The 18,803-nt window shown below is 39.2% G+C and overlaps 1 protein-coding gene across 3 annotated transcripts; it reads left to right on the plus strand.

The window, feature by feature from the left end:
• The first annotated feature begins 642 nt into the window (after positions 1–642).
• On the plus strand, positions 643–16,255 carry LOC126582534 (fanconi-associated nuclease 1 homolog). Of its 3 annotated transcripts, none has more exons than XM_050246676.1 (15): positions 643–838; positions 925–1,078; positions 1,718–2,196; positions 2,323–2,427; positions 2,788–3,052; positions 3,143–3,205; positions 4,407–4,481; positions 4,573–4,691; positions 12,563–12,633; positions 12,726–12,813; positions 12,941–13,081; positions 13,153–13,370; positions 14,126–14,399; positions 14,513–14,744; positions 15,232–15,379. In XM_050246676.1, exons 1-14 carry the CDS (start codon positions 746–748, stop codon positions 14,711–14,713), a joined length of 2,346 nt encoding a protein of 781 aa, XP_050102633.1. In that variant the 5' UTR covers positions 643–745; the 3' UTR covers positions 14,714–14,744; positions 15,232–15,379. The 3 variants fall into 3 exon arrangements, with proteins under 3 accessions (XP_050102633.1, XP_050102632.1, XP_050102631.1); XM_050246675.1 differs by having other exon boundaries at positions 645–838; positions 12,941–13,003; positions 14,517–14,744; positions 15,232–16,255; XM_050246674.1 differs by having other exon boundaries at positions 646–838; positions 14,517–14,744; positions 15,232–16,255.
• Positions 16,256–18,803: the final 2,548 nt, after the last annotated feature.

Consider the following 18,803-nt stretch of genomic DNA (forward strand, 5'->3'; position numbering starts at 1 on the left):
GTACTAGTGAATGATTTAGTACAAATGGCATTAGGGATTATTGTGGGAGAATGATCTCCTTTTATAGAAGAGAGTTTCTAGCTTTGTTCTGGCCTTGACACGTGTTATGCTGTGATTGACCTCTGATATTGACATGTGTCGCCTTGTGATTGGCCTCTTGGTGTTGACACGTGTCACGCTATGATTGACGGGATAACGTTGACTGGTGCTCAGTAGTTTCGGGATTGGTCAAGTATGGTCCAAACAACTATCATAAGTGGCAGGACTCATTTTCTCCAAATAGGGGCCAACCACAACCCTATAAATAACCCCAATTTCTCCCAAAAACCTAATTCCAACTCTTTTGCAAAATTTTCCAAAATTTTCTAAACACTTTTCCCTCAAATTCTAACTTTAGTATCAGATGTTCTTCGACCAAGAAGAAGAATGAAAAAATTTGCATCCACATATGTAATTGTGAAAAATGGCACGTGGAAATCACTTTCCCTCGTTGCCATCTCTAATTTGTAAAATGGAAACAACAAAAAGAAAAGAAAAAAAAAAAAGCTTTTAGTTTTATGGTGATCTGACTGCAGTATATGATCAAACGGTCTAGAAGAAGCTGAAATCCGTGGGTGTACAAATAATTACTGGCTTTGGCGGGACTTTTATTTCAAGCACAGAGAGAGAGAGAGAGAGGCTATAAATTAGGTTAGGGCACCAAAAGATTGAAAAATTGAAGTTTCAAAAAGTCATCTCTGTGAACATGTTGAGGGGAAGAGAAAGCTTGATACGATTGGTGGGCAAACGCCGGCGCTTCCTTCCCCACCGTCAATCACTCCTCTCCTCCCCTACCCAGGTACCCATTACTCTCCCAAATTATATATATAATAAATATATATTATCATTTTCTCAACAAAAAAACATTTGTTACTTTGTTTCCAGAACTCTGTGAATCTGTGCACTGATGAAAATGGTAAAATCACTGGAAACATTGAGAGTGTTGTGTGTGGAGGGGTTGCAGATGATGAGAGAGTTACTTGCCCTGTTTGCGGCCAACAAGTCAGTGGCCAAAACAACATCATCAATTCTCATCTGGGTATCTTCTTAATCCTACCATTTCCCCCTTAAATAGGGAGACACTTAGCTGGTGTGGTGACTTAATTAGTTTGTTAAGACTAAAGGATGCTTCCTATGTTGTTTTCGTAACATCATCACCGTTATGCTTTTTTGGTTTCCCCATTTTAATGGAGCCCCAAGGATGTGGAAGTATTCAATGCTTCTGAATTTAAATGGGATATATATTATCAGTTTGTACAGGATCCTCTAGGATATATGGTGTTTGGAGTTGGACTGTGTGGGAGGACTGTACTTGTTCTCGTAGATTAAAAACAAACTAAAACAGCATCAAACCTTAATGAATACCAGCATTCCGGTCTAACCAAATACCTGAAGAAGATAAACCCCTGAATGTGATAATAACTGCTCAGCCTTTTAATATTTCAGGAAATTGTATACTGCATTGTTATCTATATTCCCATTCCCTTAAGATAATTTAAAATTTTGAGTTGTTGATTCCTGCAGTATGTAAGGTGTGTTAGATTAATACAGCCCAGTTTTCTGTAATGGGATTTCAGGAATTGTATGATTTTGTTATCTAATATCCTTTATTTTAATGTAATGTCGTGTTTTCCATAATCTGAACTGGGTACTTATTACTTATTTTATTTTCTTGTAGATGTGTGTCTATCAAGGGGAACCAAGCGGAAGCTGACCCAGCGCACACTTTTAGAGTTGAACTTTTGCCCAGATTCAAAAGTTCAAGCTCGTTCCCGTGACTTGGAAGGGTTAGGAAATGAGTTATTTCATACAGTCCATGACGACGGTAGTGTACAGAGTGTTCATGGTTTTTCTGATGACACCCTCTGTGGTTCATTATTGAATTCAATGTCTGATATGCAAAATCAGGTTAATAGTCCATCTAGAAAACCAATCAGTAAGGATAGGGTAAGTGCCGCTTTTGATGCTCACTCACTGGCCCCGAAGAATGAGGTGATGGATTGTGACATGACAATCACAGAGGATGACATATGTAGGGTCATTCTTGAGACTTTTATTGTTGGCCGTAGATTTAGTGATGAAAATGAATTATATCTTGGTGCAAGCATTTCTCTTTTAAGAGACCCTGACAATATTAAAGATCGCAATGCCATTAAGGTCTGTTCCCTTTTCCTGGGCTTTTTGTTCAGGAATTGAAATTTTACATTTTTTTATTGTTTTAGCTAGTCTTTAATTTCAATTTATTAAGTTCTAACGAAGCACTAGATGGTCTTTTTGGGTTAGGTTATCTCTTCTGATTCAGGATGCCCTAAAGTGCTTGGTTTTCTCCCTCGCAAGCTGGCTCAGTATTTGTCTCCTCTGATGGAGAAGTACTGCCTACAGTTTGAGGTAATTCATATCTTTAGCAAGACAAAACATAGTTCCTAAACATCTGACCGACCATCTACTTTCTTATTTTCCACATTTACTTTTTGGTATTGCATGAATAAGGTGAAATTGCAGTGGTAGAGAATAACAAAAGGTTGATGACCATCTCATTCGTTTCTTTTGGAATTGGGAACAAATTCCCCGACACTAAGTGCATCATATTTTTGTACATCTTCAAATTTCATCTAATTATACTATAACATTATGTTTTCAATAAATGTTCCTCCAAAGAACCAAAAATAAAAGAATGAGCCTAAAAAATTGTGAGTTGTGACCCAGTGGATAAAGCTCTGATCCTTTTTCCTGTGTGATTACTTTCAGGGACGCGTGATCTCTGTTCCAAAGCACGCTATTGATGTTGTTCCTATAGAGATCATGTCCCAGAAGATTGAACCATGTAGTGCCAAGGAATATTATAATGATGAGGCTTTCGTATTTTTGTGGAAAAATGCCCAGCAAGTAATTGAATCTACAAAGTCCTGTCCACCTAGTGCCATAAAGTATCAGGAAAACTTTTGTGTTTTCATACATGAGGTTTTGAGAAACAATTCTCACCTCTTGATAGATGATGAAAAGAATTTCATGGGTATCAATCAATTGCTTGTGTTTTTTATTGTATTATTGTTTTCTTGAAAGTTTTTCTCACTACTGACAACTGTTATATGTATGCTGGCAGAGTTGTTTACTTCATTGGCGGATGATAGTCAGAGGCTATTTGTACGGCTCTATATGCGGAAAGGTTTCTTATTTTTTAGATTAGTTTTATTCGGGTCATTGTTTTAGCTTTGCTGCTACTGTTGTATATTTGTGTCTTTTCATCTATTTGCCGTAAGAGATCTTGTGATTGTGGTTGAACATAAGCTAGCCTCGTTATCCACAATTTGGTTTTGGGTGATATCTCTTTGTTTTGCTGGTCATAAACACGAAATGTGCATCAATATGCTACACAACGTAGCAAATGCTGCTCAAACTTCTCTCATGGGAATAAACTATGATTCTAAAAATCGTGCCACCAGACTAAGGCTCCTCTAATCCTTTTGTCCTTCCTTCCAAGTTCCCAAGGCAAGACAAGACCAGTGTCACAACTAATGCATAACAAGAATTTGATTGCCTGTAACATCTAGTCATTACCTACTCCCTTGCTTCCTACATAGATGTAACTTAATAATACTCTATATAACCTAACATTTCTGGCAATGGGTGTTGGACTTTATGTTGTCTACATCTCTCATTTTTTCCATGCACTGCTCCCGGCGACGGTTGAGTGGTCTGTACTATGGTGCTTAGGGTTTTATAATAAGCTTCTCTCCTGATTTCTAAATGGTTGTTTTTTTCTCTACTCTTTGAACTAACTTGCTATGGGTCATGATTTCTATAATGGTCACCAAATATTTCTTTCTAAGATTAGTCTGTGTAAAGGAAAAAACTTCATATTTTCCTTCTCTGCCCATCTTTCATTTCTAGATTGCGTTTCTTTCTGGGATATCACTTACAAAGTACATACTTGTGGAACTATATTTCAGGTCATAGTTTTGAGCTGATACATGTGAAGGAATGTGTAATTATTTAAGGGATGATTATTTTCGTAGTAATTTTAACATTGCAATGGATAACTTATTCTATATGAAGCAGCTGACCAGGAAATGTTATTATATGTACTTCTTTAGTTTTACTTCATCATGCTTCCCAATGATGCCACCACATCAAGACCCATCAAGACCCTTTCAACCTTGGACACAAGCCATTCCATTTCTTTGAGCTAGCACTAAAACGGCTATAACTAGTATAACCTGTAGATTACCCAAAATATTTTGCTAGAACCATGTTGAAGACTTAAAGATATCACACACGTACATAATCCAAGTGAAACTAGAACATTTTCTGCCCTTTTCCTTGTTTGAAAACTGAAAAGTGATTTTTATGTTGGTCTTCCTGCTCAGGGCCATGGTTTCGGCTATCTTCTATTTCATACCCAGAAGTAACGGAACCTGAACAAGCAGTTAAAGAGCTATCTGGTAATGTAGTTGTATTAGTTGGATATGCTGTATGTTTTCTTTTCAAGATACCAGATTAAGGTTGATGGAAAATTTATTTGTCATCTTGCAGCTACAGGCTATACATCTTGCTTTGGCATTACAAATGAACTTTGTGATGATGAAATAAAGGAGATTCTGCATTTGCTCACCGTATCTGAACTCCGGGAAATGTTATGCATGCTTAAGCAGGTTGGCATCTAAGATTATTCCTATAGAGATTTGTTGTGAATTGTTTGCATAAATTTCTTATAGATGCCATTTCATGGAAAGAAATCAAAGATTAGATCAAAGAGAATGAAACATGTGTGGTGGTAATTATAGTTGATCCTTTTGATCTTAAAGAAAGTATGAATACCTTGTTAAAATGTTCACCACAACATTAAAATATTTCATTCATCACAATTGTAATATGATTAAAGGTCCTTGGCTCATGACTAAGCTACTTGTAATATGATTAAAGGTCGACATCCCTATATATGTACTCCTTGGTGGTAAAACCACATACTTTATGAACCAAATGTGGGTTCAAGCTGGAGAGGTGTCCACTAGTTGCCTAGCAAAATAAATGTAGCCTGTAATTATTTCGTGTCCATAAAACTTACCGAGCATGGATCAAGTTGGATGCAAGGACTAAGAAGGTACTGAACGATGATTATTGTATGATGGGTTATTTATTTATTTATTTATTTTTAAGGATCAATTATGTTTATCATTGTAATTGCTGCCCTATGCAAGATGAAAGAAAACTGGCCTTTATAGGCTCATGAATTGTGATGTGTTTTAGGGTTTGAAAATTTAGGGTAGGGTGAGGAGGAGATTATGGGGTTTATTCAAATGGAGCTTACATTTTCCATAGTTTCAAGGATAAATAAGGGCTTGGTATGAAGAAAATAGGGTTATGAAGAAAACAGGTTGCACAATTGTTCTGGGCAAAGCTGGATAGTTTTAAAGTTGCTTTGTAGGATTATTTAGGGGTAAAGATTGTGCAGAAAGCCGTGATGCTCCAGAAAGTTAGATGAGCATGTGTATAACTGATGTGGCAACCTTGCCAGGAAGTAAGTCAGTTGCAGTAAGAAAATTAGTTTGTATTTTTGCCGGAAAAGATCACTAACTGTAAAAGACAATTGTTTGAGGAAAAAAGCCAAAAGTTTTGTGAAGTGGGTGTATTTGCTGTTTTTTGAACACAATTGGTTTAGGAGTCCATATGTGCTCCAGTGGAGAGCTTCTCCTCCATGTCTGTATTTTTTAATGTTGCATATGAATAAAATGTATGTTTTTTATAAGGAAAAAAAAAAAAAAACAGGCCATGTCATTGAATTTTTTCATACATTTGACAAGAATGTTGTTTACACTACTCTTTTCTGGAAACCTGTAGCATGACTGGGTAATTCAACAGGTTTTGATCCTTTATTCAATTTTCATAAAAATTCTAAAATGCCTTTCCAGTTTTAGATTTTTCAACAACTCCTTACTCCAACTTCTTAACCCATAGATTGATTTCAAATTCATGAACCGTCCCCTGGACTTTTTATATATTTATTTTTTCATTCCTGTCAAAACGAAACAATTTGAGTATGAGTAAAAGGTCTTCTTTTTATTTTAGTCAATTGCGGTAGTTTCTTCAGTTTATAGACCTTTCAACTTTTTTCCTCCAATTTTAATCATTGTGTTTCATACCCAAAAAGAGGAGGATTTACAAGTTCCAATCCAAAATAATTGTTTGAAGTTCCTAGTGTCTACCAAAACATTACAGTTTCTTTTTCTTGGGGTGTATATGGAGGGAAAGGAATGATAGATATCTCCCTTCTGATTCTTTTGTGAAGTTTTGGAACAGGCTTTGGACTACAATTGTTCAGAAGTAGATATTGTCACATCTTCTTTTGAACTTACAACAACAACAACAACAACAAAGCCTTTTCCCACTAAGTGGGGTCGGCTATATGAATCCTAGAACGCCATTGCGCTCGGTTTTGTGTCATGCCCTCCGTTAGATCCAAGTACTCTAAGTCTTTTCTTAGAGTCTCTTCCAAAGTTTTCCTAGGTCTTCCTCTACCCCTTCGGCCCTGAACCTCTGTCCCGTAGTCACATCTTCGAACCGGAGCGTCAGTCGGCCTTCTTTGCACATGTCCAAATCACCAGAGCCGATTTTCTCTCATCTTTCCTACAATTTCGGCTACTCCTACTTTACCTCGGATATCCTCATTCCCAATCTTATCCTTTCTCGTGTGCCCACACATCCCACGAAGCATCCTCATCTCCGCTACACCCATTTTGTGTACGTGTTGATGCTTCACCACCCAACATTCTCTGCCATACAACATCGCTGGCCTTATTGCCGTCCTATAAAATTTTCCCTTGAGCTTCAGTGGCCTACGACGGTCACACAACACGCCGGATGCACTCTTTCCATCCAGCTCGTATTCTATGGTTGAGATCTCCATCTAATTCTCCGTTCTCTTGCAAGATAGATCCTAGGTAACGAAAACGGTCGCTTTTTGTGATCTTCGCTAGATTGCTCCGGTCATTAGTGTGGATAAGTATATAAATGGATAGAGATAGGAAAGCAAACACAAGATGTACGTGGTTCACCCAGATTGGCTGCGTCCACGGAATAGAAGAGTTCTCATTAATTGGGAAGGGTTTACACAAGTACATAGGTTCAAGCTCTCCTTTAGTGAGTACGAGTGAATGATTTAGTACAAATGACATTAGGAAATATTGTGGGAGAATGATCTCGTAATCACGAAACTTCTAAGTATCGGAGTGTGGTGTCGTCTTGACTTGCCTTATCTGTCTCATAGGTAGATGTGGCATCTTCTCTGGAAGTACTCTTCCTCCATCCAGGGGTGGTATCTTTAACTGGTGGAGATGCACAAGGTAATGTATCAATTTCATTTGAAGCTTACTTGTAGTTTCAGGCTTGGTCAAGCGCGATACAAACCATGTAGTAGGAGTCCCCCAAGTCGCCGAGCTAGGGGGTCTGCTGAAAGCGTTGACAGACAAGGTAAGCAATCAGAGCTCCGACTGATTGTTCACCTTCTCCCCATCTTGCAGCAGCATGAAGGATAAAGAGAAGAAAAATGAGAAGAGATGATATGAGATACTTTTGCTTTTGAAGAAGTAACTTTCCACAGGCTTATTCTTGAACTGAGCTGGAGGGTTTTCTGGTTTCCTCCAGAGTATAAGGCCGACTGAAGAATTTGAGGGTCAAAACAAGTCCATCAAATCTAGAGTACGTTCCACCCTGCTGATATGGGATACTTTTGCTTTTGACAGAGTAATGGATGTATCGGCACGTGTGCTGTTATGCTTGTCTCCACATGCTTCCTTGTATCCTTCGCACTTGCCCTATCTGTTCCTCAAGCAGATGCGGAATCTTCCCTGGAAACATAAGATGATGAAGATGAGTACTCGAGAGCAATGCCAGGTAAGTAATCAGGTAAGGGGTTCCAGGCAGTCAGTTCCTGGCTGGAAGCTTGATTCCAAGTGCTGACTGATTGCTCTCTTTCTCCTTGTCTTGCAGGTAAAAACAAGGCCAAAAGAAAAAACAGGGAAAAAGCATGATATGGGATACTCTTGCTTTTAACCCTGATGATATGAGATATTCTTGCTCTAGTATAGCTTGTTTGCAGAGGTATTATCGGGGGGAAAGAAAGCTGAATATTTCGAAAGGCTTTGTTGGGAGTGCCCTCTCAGATATGATGAAGGGTTGAGCATTTTTGCAGGTCTGCCTGTCCGTTGGGGATGGAGGTCGACATATATAGGCGTCTCCCTAACAACAAGTAGTAATGCTATTCCTTTACCCTGCTTGGTCATAGCACGGTAGTGGGAGCTGCCAGTTTCACATGTTTTAACTCTGTCAGAGCACTTTGAAAAAGTGGTCTGTGGTATCTGGCTCTCGAGATTCGGAGAACGATGCCTCTTCGATTTTTGAGAAAGCAATTATGCTGGGGGTCTGACTCTCGAGATTCGGAGAGCAGTGTCTCTTCGATTTTTGAGGAAGTAATCATGTTGGGAGTCTGGCTCTCGAGATTCGGAAGACGGTGCCTCTTCGATTTTGGAGCAAGCAATCTTGTTGGGAGTGTTGTCTCGAATGTGAGTAAAGGTTGGACATGTTTGCTAGTCTACCTTGCCACGAAGCACAAAGGTTGACACACAGGGACTTTCCAATTATCCAGCAATGGTACTGTTCCTTTACCCTCTCTTCGATTTTGAGAAAGTAGTCATGTTGGGAGTCTGGCTCTCGAGATTCGGAGGACGGTGCCTCTTCGATTTTGGAGCAAGCAATCTTGTTGGGACTGTTTTCTCGAATGTGAGTAAAGGTTGGGCATGTTTGCTAGTCTACCTTGCCACGAAGCACAGAGGTTGACACACAGGGACTTTCCAATTATCCAGCAGTGGTACTGTTCCTTTACCCTTGTGGGTAATAATATGGTAGCTAGACCTTCAAAATTTATGTGTCTAAACTTTGTTAGTGCCGTTTCTTTGCTATTCTTTTACCTTTCTTGGTCAGAGCGATGTAGTGGGAGCTGCAAGCTTCACGTGCTCAACTTTGGCAGAGAACTTTGGCAAAGTGATCTGTGGTACCCATGAGTTATTGTTGCGTGTGGGAAGTGGGTGATTGAACAGTAAGATTCATGTGCTTTCTACTTCACCAGAAGTCTTCGACAGAATGCCCATAATTTCTGCAAAGCTGAGTGTGCGTGTGACAGGTGCTGACAAGGCTAGAAAAGTAGGTGCCTCTTCGATTTCTGAGATCGGCCCTCGTGGTCTCTGAGCAGCCCAGCTTTTGAGAAAGCGAGCGCCTCTTCGATTGATTCGGAGAATGGTGCCTCACCGATTTTTGAGAAAGCAATCATGCTGGGGGTCTGGCTCTCGAGATTCGGGGAGCAGTCTCTTCGATTTTTGAGAAAGTAATCATGTTGGGAGAGTGGCTCTCGAGATTCGGAGGGCGGTGCCTCTTCGATTTTGGAGCAAGCAATCTTGTTGGGAGTGTTTTCTCGAATGTGAGTAAAGGTTGGGCATGTTTGCTAGTCTACCTTGCCACGAAGCACAGAGGTTGACACACAGGGACTTTCCAATTATCCAGCAATGGTACTGTTCCTTTACCCTCTCTTCGATTTTTAAGAAAGTAGTCATGTTGGGAGTCTGGCTCTTTAGATTCGGAGGACGGTGCCTCTTCGATTTTGGAGCAAGCAATCTTATTGGGAGTGTTTTCTCGAATGTGAGTAAAGGTTGGGCATGTTTGCTAGTCTACCTTGCCACGAAGCACAGAGGTTGACATACATGGACTTTCCAATTATCCAGCAGTGGTACTGTTCCTTTACCCTTGTGGGTAATAATATGGTAGCTAGACCTTCAAAATTTATGGGTCTAAACTTTGTTAGTGCTGTTTCTTTGCTATTCTTTTACCCTTCTTGGTCAGAGCGATGTAGTGGGAGCTGCAAGCTTCACGTGCTCAACTTTGGCAAAGTTATCTGTGGTACCCATGAGCTTATTGTTGCGTGTGGGAAGTGGGTGATTGAACAGTAAGATTCATGTGTTTTCTACTTCCCCAGAAGTCTTTGACAGAATGCCCATAATTTCCGCAAAACTGAGTGTGCGTGTGACAGGTGCTGACAAGGCTGGAAAAGTAGGTGCCTCTTCGATTTCTGAGATCGGCCCTCGTGGTCTCTAGGGAGCCCAGCTTTTGAGAAAGCGAGCGCCTTTTCGATTTCTGAGATCGGCCTTCGTGGTCTTTGAGCAGCCCAACTTTTGAGAAAGCAAACGGCTCTTCGATTTCTGAGATCAACCCTCGTGATCTCTAAGCAGCCCAACTTTTGAGAAAGCAAACGCCTCTTCGATTTCTGAGCAGGCGCCTCTTTGATTTCTGAAGCTCCGTCGAGTGCAGATTTTTATAGAGGCTGGCATTAAGTTCCAAAGCACACTTGAATCTCCACCAGTAGAAGCTTCATTCTTGCACTTCTAAGATCTTGATTTGTCCGACCTCTTCTCTCTTCAACACCTTTGAAAATGTCTGGCCCCTCCGACCGTCGTTTTGACTTGAACCTTGTTGAAGAGGCAGCCCCGCCTTCTCCAGACAACATATGGCGCCCATCCTTTGTCTCCCCAACTGGTCCTCTTACCGTTGGGGATTCCGTGATGAAGAATGATATGACCGCTGCGGTGGTGGCCAGGAACCTTCTCACTCCCAAAGATAACAGACTACTTTCCAAACGGTCTGATGAGTTAGCTGTTAAGGATTCGCTGGCTCTCAGTGTTCAGTGTGCAGGTTCTGTGTCTAATATGGCCCAACGCCTATTTGCTCGAACCCGCCAAGTTGAATCATTGGCGGCTGAAGTAATGAGTCTCAAACAGGAGATTAGAGGGCTCAAGCATGAGAATAAACAGTTGCACCGGCTCGCACATGACTATGCTACAAACATGAAGAGGAAGCTTGACCAGATGAAGGAAACTGATGGTCAGGTTTTACTTGATCATCAGAGATTTGTGGGTTTGTTCCAAAGGCATTTATTGCCTTCGTCTTCTGGGGCTGTACCGCGTAATGAAGCTCCAAATGATCAACCTCTGATGCCTCCTCCTTCTAGGGTTTTGTCCAGTACTGAGGCTCCAAATGATCCCCCTCCGGTGCCTTCTCTTTCTGGGGCTCTACCGACTGCTGAGACTTCTCCTAAGCAACCTTTGTGAAGGCTCCCTCTTGTGTGTTTATTTTGACTCATGTATATGTACATATTTGTAGCTTATCGGGGATATCAATAAATAAGCTTTCCTTCATTTCAACGTATTGTGTTAAATACACCAAAGCCTTCTTCGCTAAGTTCTTTGAATTTGCTTTTGTTGAAGCTTGTATGTTGAAGCTTTCTGAGTGGAGCATGTAGGTTGGGGTAGTGTTCCCTTAATTTCCCGAGTGAGGAAAACTTCTTGGTTGGAGACTTGGAAAATCCAAGTCACTGAGTGGGATCGGCTATATGAATCTTAGAACGCCATTGTGCTCGATCCTGTGTCATGTCCTTCGTTAGATCCAAGTACTCTAAGTCTTTTCTTAGAGTCTCTTCCAAAGTTTTCCTAGGTCTTCCTCTACCCCTTCGGCCCTGAACCTCTGTCCCATAGTCGCATCTTCTAATCGGAGCGTCAGTAGGCCTTCTTTGCACATGTCCAAACCACCGTAACCGATTTTCTCTCATCTTTCCTTCAATTTCGGTTACTCCTACTTTACCCCGGATATCCTCATTCCTAATCTTATCCTTTCTCGTGTGCCCACACATCCAACGAAGCATCCTCATCTCCGCTACACCCATTTTGTGTACGTGTTGATGTTTCACCGCCCAACATTCTGTGCCATACAGCATCGCCGGCCTTATTGCCGTCCTATAAAATTTTCCCTTGAGCTTCAGTGGCACGGGTAGTTTTTTTTTCTTTCTTGTCCTTTTTCTTTCTGTGAATAAAATTCTCGTATCAAAGGTTAAATCAGACAGTTGATGGTAAATTAAAGAGAACGAAGTGTGTGCCTTAATATCATCTTTTCTTATTTTACTTCAGACAAGAGATTGGATAATAATGTCACTGAAATTGAAGGCTCAGTTCTTGTTGAGTAATAATTTTACCTTATCTTCCTAGTAGTGTGTAACCCAATATTTTCTATGCATTTAATGTTCATTGTTGATGATATATGGAGCATTGCTGGTTGTTCATTCTAGATTTGGTTGTATCCCTATTTTATGCTCCTAAAGTGATGAATTGGCTTTCGATGACTACACAGTACGAGACCTACTGTGTGGACAGATACGGGTCAAACATTTTTATCATTGTGGCGGATTAAAATTACATAAGCGTATGTGAGCGTTCGTTCACTCGTGTTGGTATAGGACTGTGATTCTTAATATGCATCTTGAGCACTTCTTTTCTTTTTCACCCTTTTTTGCTGAGGAATCCATGTTGTTGAGGTAGGCAGTGTCTTCACTTTTTATTATAGACACATTCTATTCTCTTATTTTTGAAATACGTTTATGTATTTTCACTTTGTTATCTGATGGGTTTTGGTACTTCTACTGAGGCTACAGAATGGCAACCGTGGCATGAGAAAGCAGGATCTTATTGCATCTCTTCTTTCTTTGTACATAGATGAGTCATGGTATTAAATATTTTTCTGTTACACATCTATTAATATGTAAACGATGTGACTTCATGAGCACATCCTAAGTTTTCTCTTCCTGTTGGTTGCAGCACTTTACTGCCTAATATGGTGTTGGATCGAACAGGTGTTTGTGTTAGGATATCCTCAAAAGCGGAGGCCCTCATCTGGCGTGCTGAGGTGCTTTAATGTCTTTATATTTTTTTTCTTAGTACAGATGCTTTAATGTCTTATAACCTTAATTCCACAGTAATGAGGAAAGTACTGGTTACACTGGAAAATTGTGATTATTTTTTGTTCTATGCAGAGACTTTTCTTCCTGAATGGAGAACAGGATTTGTCAGCATTTCTACTAGTGGATTTGGGAATAGTTAAGTATCCAACTTACAAATGCACAGTATCACAACAAATTTTCTCAGGTCGAGATGGCTTGCTTGCTTATGAAGAGGTGTTGCTTTGTTCTATGCGAAAATAATTACCTTTGTTTCCTTTACCATATCTAATGACCTTGTCTTGCAGGCCATTGAAGTGGCACAGATAATTGATCAAGCTCTTGATGGAAGCAACAATGGAATTGTGTTGAAATGCATTAATATAGCTGATGCTCGTATGTCTAGTGAAGTAACTCAATTCTTAACTTCTGAATCAATGGCTCCATTTCTGTCCTGTTTCTCTGCTCCGCATGTCTACTCAAAAGTGGTTTTACTAGGAATCTCCTTTCTAGAGCGTGAGCATAGGTATGGATCTTGGAATTACTTTACATTTTTTTACGGCCATTGTTTAGAACACATATCCACTTCTGTGTCTAACTTTTATTTTTTATTTTACTTTTTGTTTAAAGTTAGCATCGTTCATTGACCTCATAAACTATTTCAATACCATAGCTTACTTTGACATGTTTAAAGAATGTTTTTATATTTGGTTAACAACTGTGTATGTATTATATGGACTAGTACATAAATTTTTAATTGTTATGAAACACTGCAAACTGTTGATGGACAAAACTGGACCTCTTCATTATAATCCTTTTCTTTTGCAGATTCTTGGAAACTAACTCTATTTTTATCACTATTGTTTCTAAAACACTTGTGCTGCTTTTGTTTTTTAACAATATTTATATGATAGAATATATTTCTATGGAAATTATATTTTACTCCAAATTTGTCATTCTGCACTCCTGTCGTTGCGTTAAAAATAATGAAATATTGATTGTGGAGTGCAAATGACAGCTGGGTCCATTTTTCTATTATGTAACTGGCATACAATCCAAATATCATATCCCAGTTCTTCATGAATTGCTATAAAAGAGAAACCGATGAGCCTAAACCCTAAGTTGTGTTAATTATCTTTGTAAGTTATCTGAGTTTTAGTATCTATACTTGTAACTGCTACGTTTTTTGCATCACTAGCTCCATGAATATGCATGGAGAACTCATGGGAAACGAAAAGTCTGATGTTTTGCATGCTGAGAGAATGTATTTATTCCACTCAGGTATAGTGATGCAATATATTTACTGAAGCGGCTGCTAAAGTGCTTCACTTGTGATGGTAGAAGAGGATACTGGACACTAAGGTTATCAATTGACTTAGAGCAAATGGGCTATCTGAATGAGAGCCTTTCAGTTGCCGAAAATGGGTTACTAGATCAATGGGTACGTGCTGGTTCAAGAGTGGCACTTCAAAGGAGAGTCCTTCGCTTAGGAAAACCACCAAGGCGATGGAAAACACCTAGTTTTGCAGAGTCTGTCAAGAGGAAGATTGTCGAGGTAATCGCTTAATTGTGTTATATGCTTGTAAAAACTCTAAAATCAAAAAAGTTATTATATTTACATTTTAGAGTATCACTTTTTCTTCTGACTCGGTTTTTCTTACCAACAAGTTAGGTTCATGTACAAGGGAGACCTCTAAATTCGGTGATTGGTATGAAGAGCAGGTTTTATGGAGAAGATGGAGAGCAATGTGGGGTAGAGCAGCTAGCATTGCAGCATTATGCTGGGGAAGGGTGGCAGGGTGTTCATTCAGAAAGTGGCATTTGGTTGACTATTTTTGGGCTTCTTATGTGGGATATTATATTTTCTGATATACCAAATGTTTTCCGCACCAGATTTCAGGTATGTTTGACAGTATAAGTGTGCTACCAAGCTCCTGGATTTTTGAAGTTTTCTACTCAATGTGCCTTCATGCATATATGTATGCATGTATATGTATTTGAACACTTGATTTACACAATGTGCCTTCATGCATATATGTATTGCCCTTATGCAGTTATAAGGTTATCACAAAGTTTATGTGAGTGAACAGAACGAAGTTAAAAGAAAATTGAGAAAGGTCAGAAGAGGGGTAGATCTGACAAAAATAAAGAGTATAGGTGAACAAAAGAGGCAAAGTATGATAAAATTTAGTGCCTTAGTTCTTAATCAATACAACACATGTATATAGTTCCTTTTACAGTTTTACCCTCATTATACAAGCAATTCAAAGTAATAAATTACGTACAAAGATTGCTTACCCATGCTTTTCGTGTCCAAAGTTTAACCTGCGCGGGTCTTTTTGTTAATACATGACCTTTAGTAAAAAATTGAAAATTCTATTTTGCAGATTGCTCCCTTGGATTTGCAAACTGATAGCTTTTATCTGGTGAGAAAGAGCCATATGGAATCTCACTTACAGAAAATTCATGATGGCATGGCTGAGGAGATCCTCATCACTTCATGGGAGTTACACGAAGGAACATCATGCAGAGGAGTTAATTGGGACCGTCATTCCCTGTCCGAGCTTCGAGCAGCTGTTACGTGCATTGGTGGCCCTTGTTTGGCCTCATTCTGTCGACATCTAGCACAAGATTATCGCAGCTGGTCAAGCGGAATGCCAGATTTACTGCTGTGGCGCTTCCATGGGAAATACAAAGGTGAAGCCAAGCTTGTCGAAGTTAAAGGCCCCAGGGATAGACTCTCTGAACAGCAGCGAGCATGGCTGCTGCTTTTCATGGACTGTGGGTTCAACGCTGAGGTCTGTAAAGTGATCCCTGTCTTGTGAAGCTAATATGCTGCTTTGATCTTTAATTGGAAGCATGTAATCATGATGTTGAAGATTTGGTGTTCAATTGGAAGCATGTAACATGGACTTTGAAGATGCATGAAAGACCAACTGGAAATAATTTTCAAGGATTTGGAACGCAGGAGTTTATCGGTCAATCACCAGAGTAATTATGGGACAATGTTAGGAGTAGAAGAGCCCAATGCAGCATGGAAAGAAGTTGATTATGATTGTTACGTAGGTCCCAGTTGATCTTTCTCAGGTGGGATAGACGCTTTTTCCTGCAGATATGGAAATGATGAGCATTGTGCGAGTTGTTGGATGACATTAGAAGTCATGTCCCCAGGCACGTATGCTACTCCATTTACTTGGACTTATTTTTAGAAAACGGCCATTTATCAATTTTTATGAGACGTTTCTGGGGATAATTTTCCCGGAAAGTGGAGGAATGGTTCACAATGTTGTTGCATTCATTATTGAGAAGCAGGCAGCAGGTGAAATACTTGTATGTGGCTCTCCTTTGGCAGTAGAGGAGTTGAACCACATCTTTGTACAATGCATCTCTAATAAAGTGGTTTTTCCTCTAGATATCTTGTGATGAAAGAATGGATTCTTTGTCATTGCAATTGCTAACATATTATCACACGTCAACGGTGTTACTTTCGTACAAAACAATTTTAAGAACACATGCACAAACTTAAATTATGTTAAGATTTCCAACCCTTGGATTTCAAATGGGGATCAATTCGTTGTTGAAGCTCCTGAGTGTTAGCCCTCTACTAGTATCCACACGAATGAACTCTTAAGTTGGTGAAGTAGGAAGATGATGAATTGCTTGGTCCCTCTCCAGGTAGGTGCGGCAAGGGGTTTAGCATTTCAATTTCTCTAAATCGAAAATCCTAATTCCCTTCTCTCAATTTTTGGTTTCACAGTATGTAAAATCAACGTACCATACGGTACCTAGGAGAACGAGAATCCTATCTTTATCTTTTAAATATATACTTTGTTACTCCTCGGCAATAGAACGTTGCCAACTCCAGAAAGATATTTGCAAGAAGCAAAAAAGCTTTAGTTAAGAGCAGGGACGAAGCCAAATATATTATTAAGTGCGGGCAACTTTTTAACATTTGAATTTTTTTTTATTGGATTTTTTTTGGACTGAGTGTGGGTCTTTGGTCTTGGTTGTTGGAGCTTTTTCGACGTCACTCTTTAGTGGTTCAATCAGTGTTACAGGTTTGTTTTGAAACTTTTCTTACAACTTTTTATGGTTCTACTTGAAAACTGCGGATTATAGTGGCTTGTAGTTTTATATGGGGCATTTGCTGTCCTCGCAATCAAATTTGGTTTAAGGGCAAGTCTACTTCCCTGGCTTATCTAAGTGTGGTTAGCCGCCTAGTTTCGTGACTCAGCTCTAGTGTGTTTTTCGAGTGATAGCTCCTCCTCTTTGGTACCTATTTCTTCAATATTGGGTATCTCGCTGCTTTCTACCATGGCTCCATCCTTTGTTCCGGTCATCAGGAGGTTGCCAATAGTCGGGTGGCTCAAGGTTAAATTGATAAGTCTTGTGCCAAGGAATATGTTGGGTTTGCAGGGATTTTTCGCTCCTCGGAAGAGGGGGGTTGGGGGGGTGGTGGGGTGGGGGGGGACTTGGAGCTTTTGCATCAAACACAAAAATTTTAAATTTAGTTGTTGCAGAAATTCTTGCTTTCAATGAGGCCGTACGTATAGCTTGTGGATTGAAACAGACTCCATGTTGGTTATTCACTATCATCTTAAGGCTTTTAATGCGGTCATGTGATTTTTATGGTGGATTGGAAGAATTGTCTCTGATGATTTTGTCAAATGCAATTTAAGTATACACATATTTACAGATAAGAAAATCATGTTGCAAATGTATTAGCTTTTTTTGGGGCAGATAGTTATGCTTATTACTATTGGTCTATGATTCCAGATTTTGTAGCCTTTGCTCGTACTCGTGAGTCATGACCTTTTGTTGTGTCCTAATTACAATTTTCGTTGATCTTTTTGTCTTTGCGGGTCTTGGCACGGTCTCCTTGCATGTATCATTTTCGTTTACTTTCATTTATTATTAATAAAATTGATGGAGAAGGGACATGTGGGGGGTTTTTGGGTGTAATGGTCCTCAACCCTTTGGAGGAGGGTAGGTGCTTCGCATGCACCATTGCCAAATAACTACTCTCTCCTAATCTTTCTCCATTTGGAAGAGAAAAAACAAAAAGAAAATACAACAAAATATTATAGTATACACCCAAATTTAAGATATTCTTTCACAATATTTTCTCCTTGGGTCATTTTTCATGCATTAAACCATGCATAAGCGAACTTTAGTTCATAAGCCCTACCATAATTGGTGTAGAAATATGAATCCTCCATTGCTCTCAAAAAGGGGGTTATATATGCATAAGATTAAAGTTCAGCCTCGACTTAATAACTGAACGAAATTTTACATATCTTTCCAGATAGACTATCTCTTCAATGGTACCTTGAATTTAATTTTTGGTTCTCTAATTTTTCGAAATAGTTTTAAGGGTGAAAACGAATATTTTCAAGTGTTGTTAGGTGAGTTGAGCAGCACTGGGCGTGACTAGAAGCTCCCAGCTTTAGAAGTCTTTCAATTCATCTTAACAAAGAAAAAGAAGACCAACATATTCCAAGGTTACTTCGCAAGCAATTAAAAGAAGCATTTCAAACTTTGACAGCACGTAATGTATACTCGGACAAATTAGCAATAGAATAAAAACAAAGGAAAGAGACTTGAGAAAGGTAAGTATAAACGTATAATTCCTTGTTCGACCTCTTAAGTTTCTTAATTCCATTTAGAATATATATATATACATACATATATATATATATATATATATATATATGTACGTATGTATGCATATGTATTATCCGTATTATACGTATAGTTCCTTGTTCGACCTCTTAAGTTTCTTAATTCCATTCAGAATATATATATATATATATATATATATGTATGTATGTTTGTAAGGTTCCAATAACATATAACATATAACACAATCTCTAGCTGCTGCATCAAAGTTACTCCCCCTCAATCTTAGCGAGGATGTCCAAGTCTGAGATTGCATCAGTGTTTAATGAAGACTGGACTA

The sequence above is a fragment of the Malus sylvestris genome, chromosome 9 (assembly GCF_916048215.2).
Source record: "Malus sylvestris chromosome 9, drMalSylv7.2, whole genome shotgun sequence".
Lineage (NCBI taxonomy): Eukaryota > Viridiplantae > Streptophyta > Magnoliopsida > Rosales > Rosaceae > Malus > Malus sylvestris.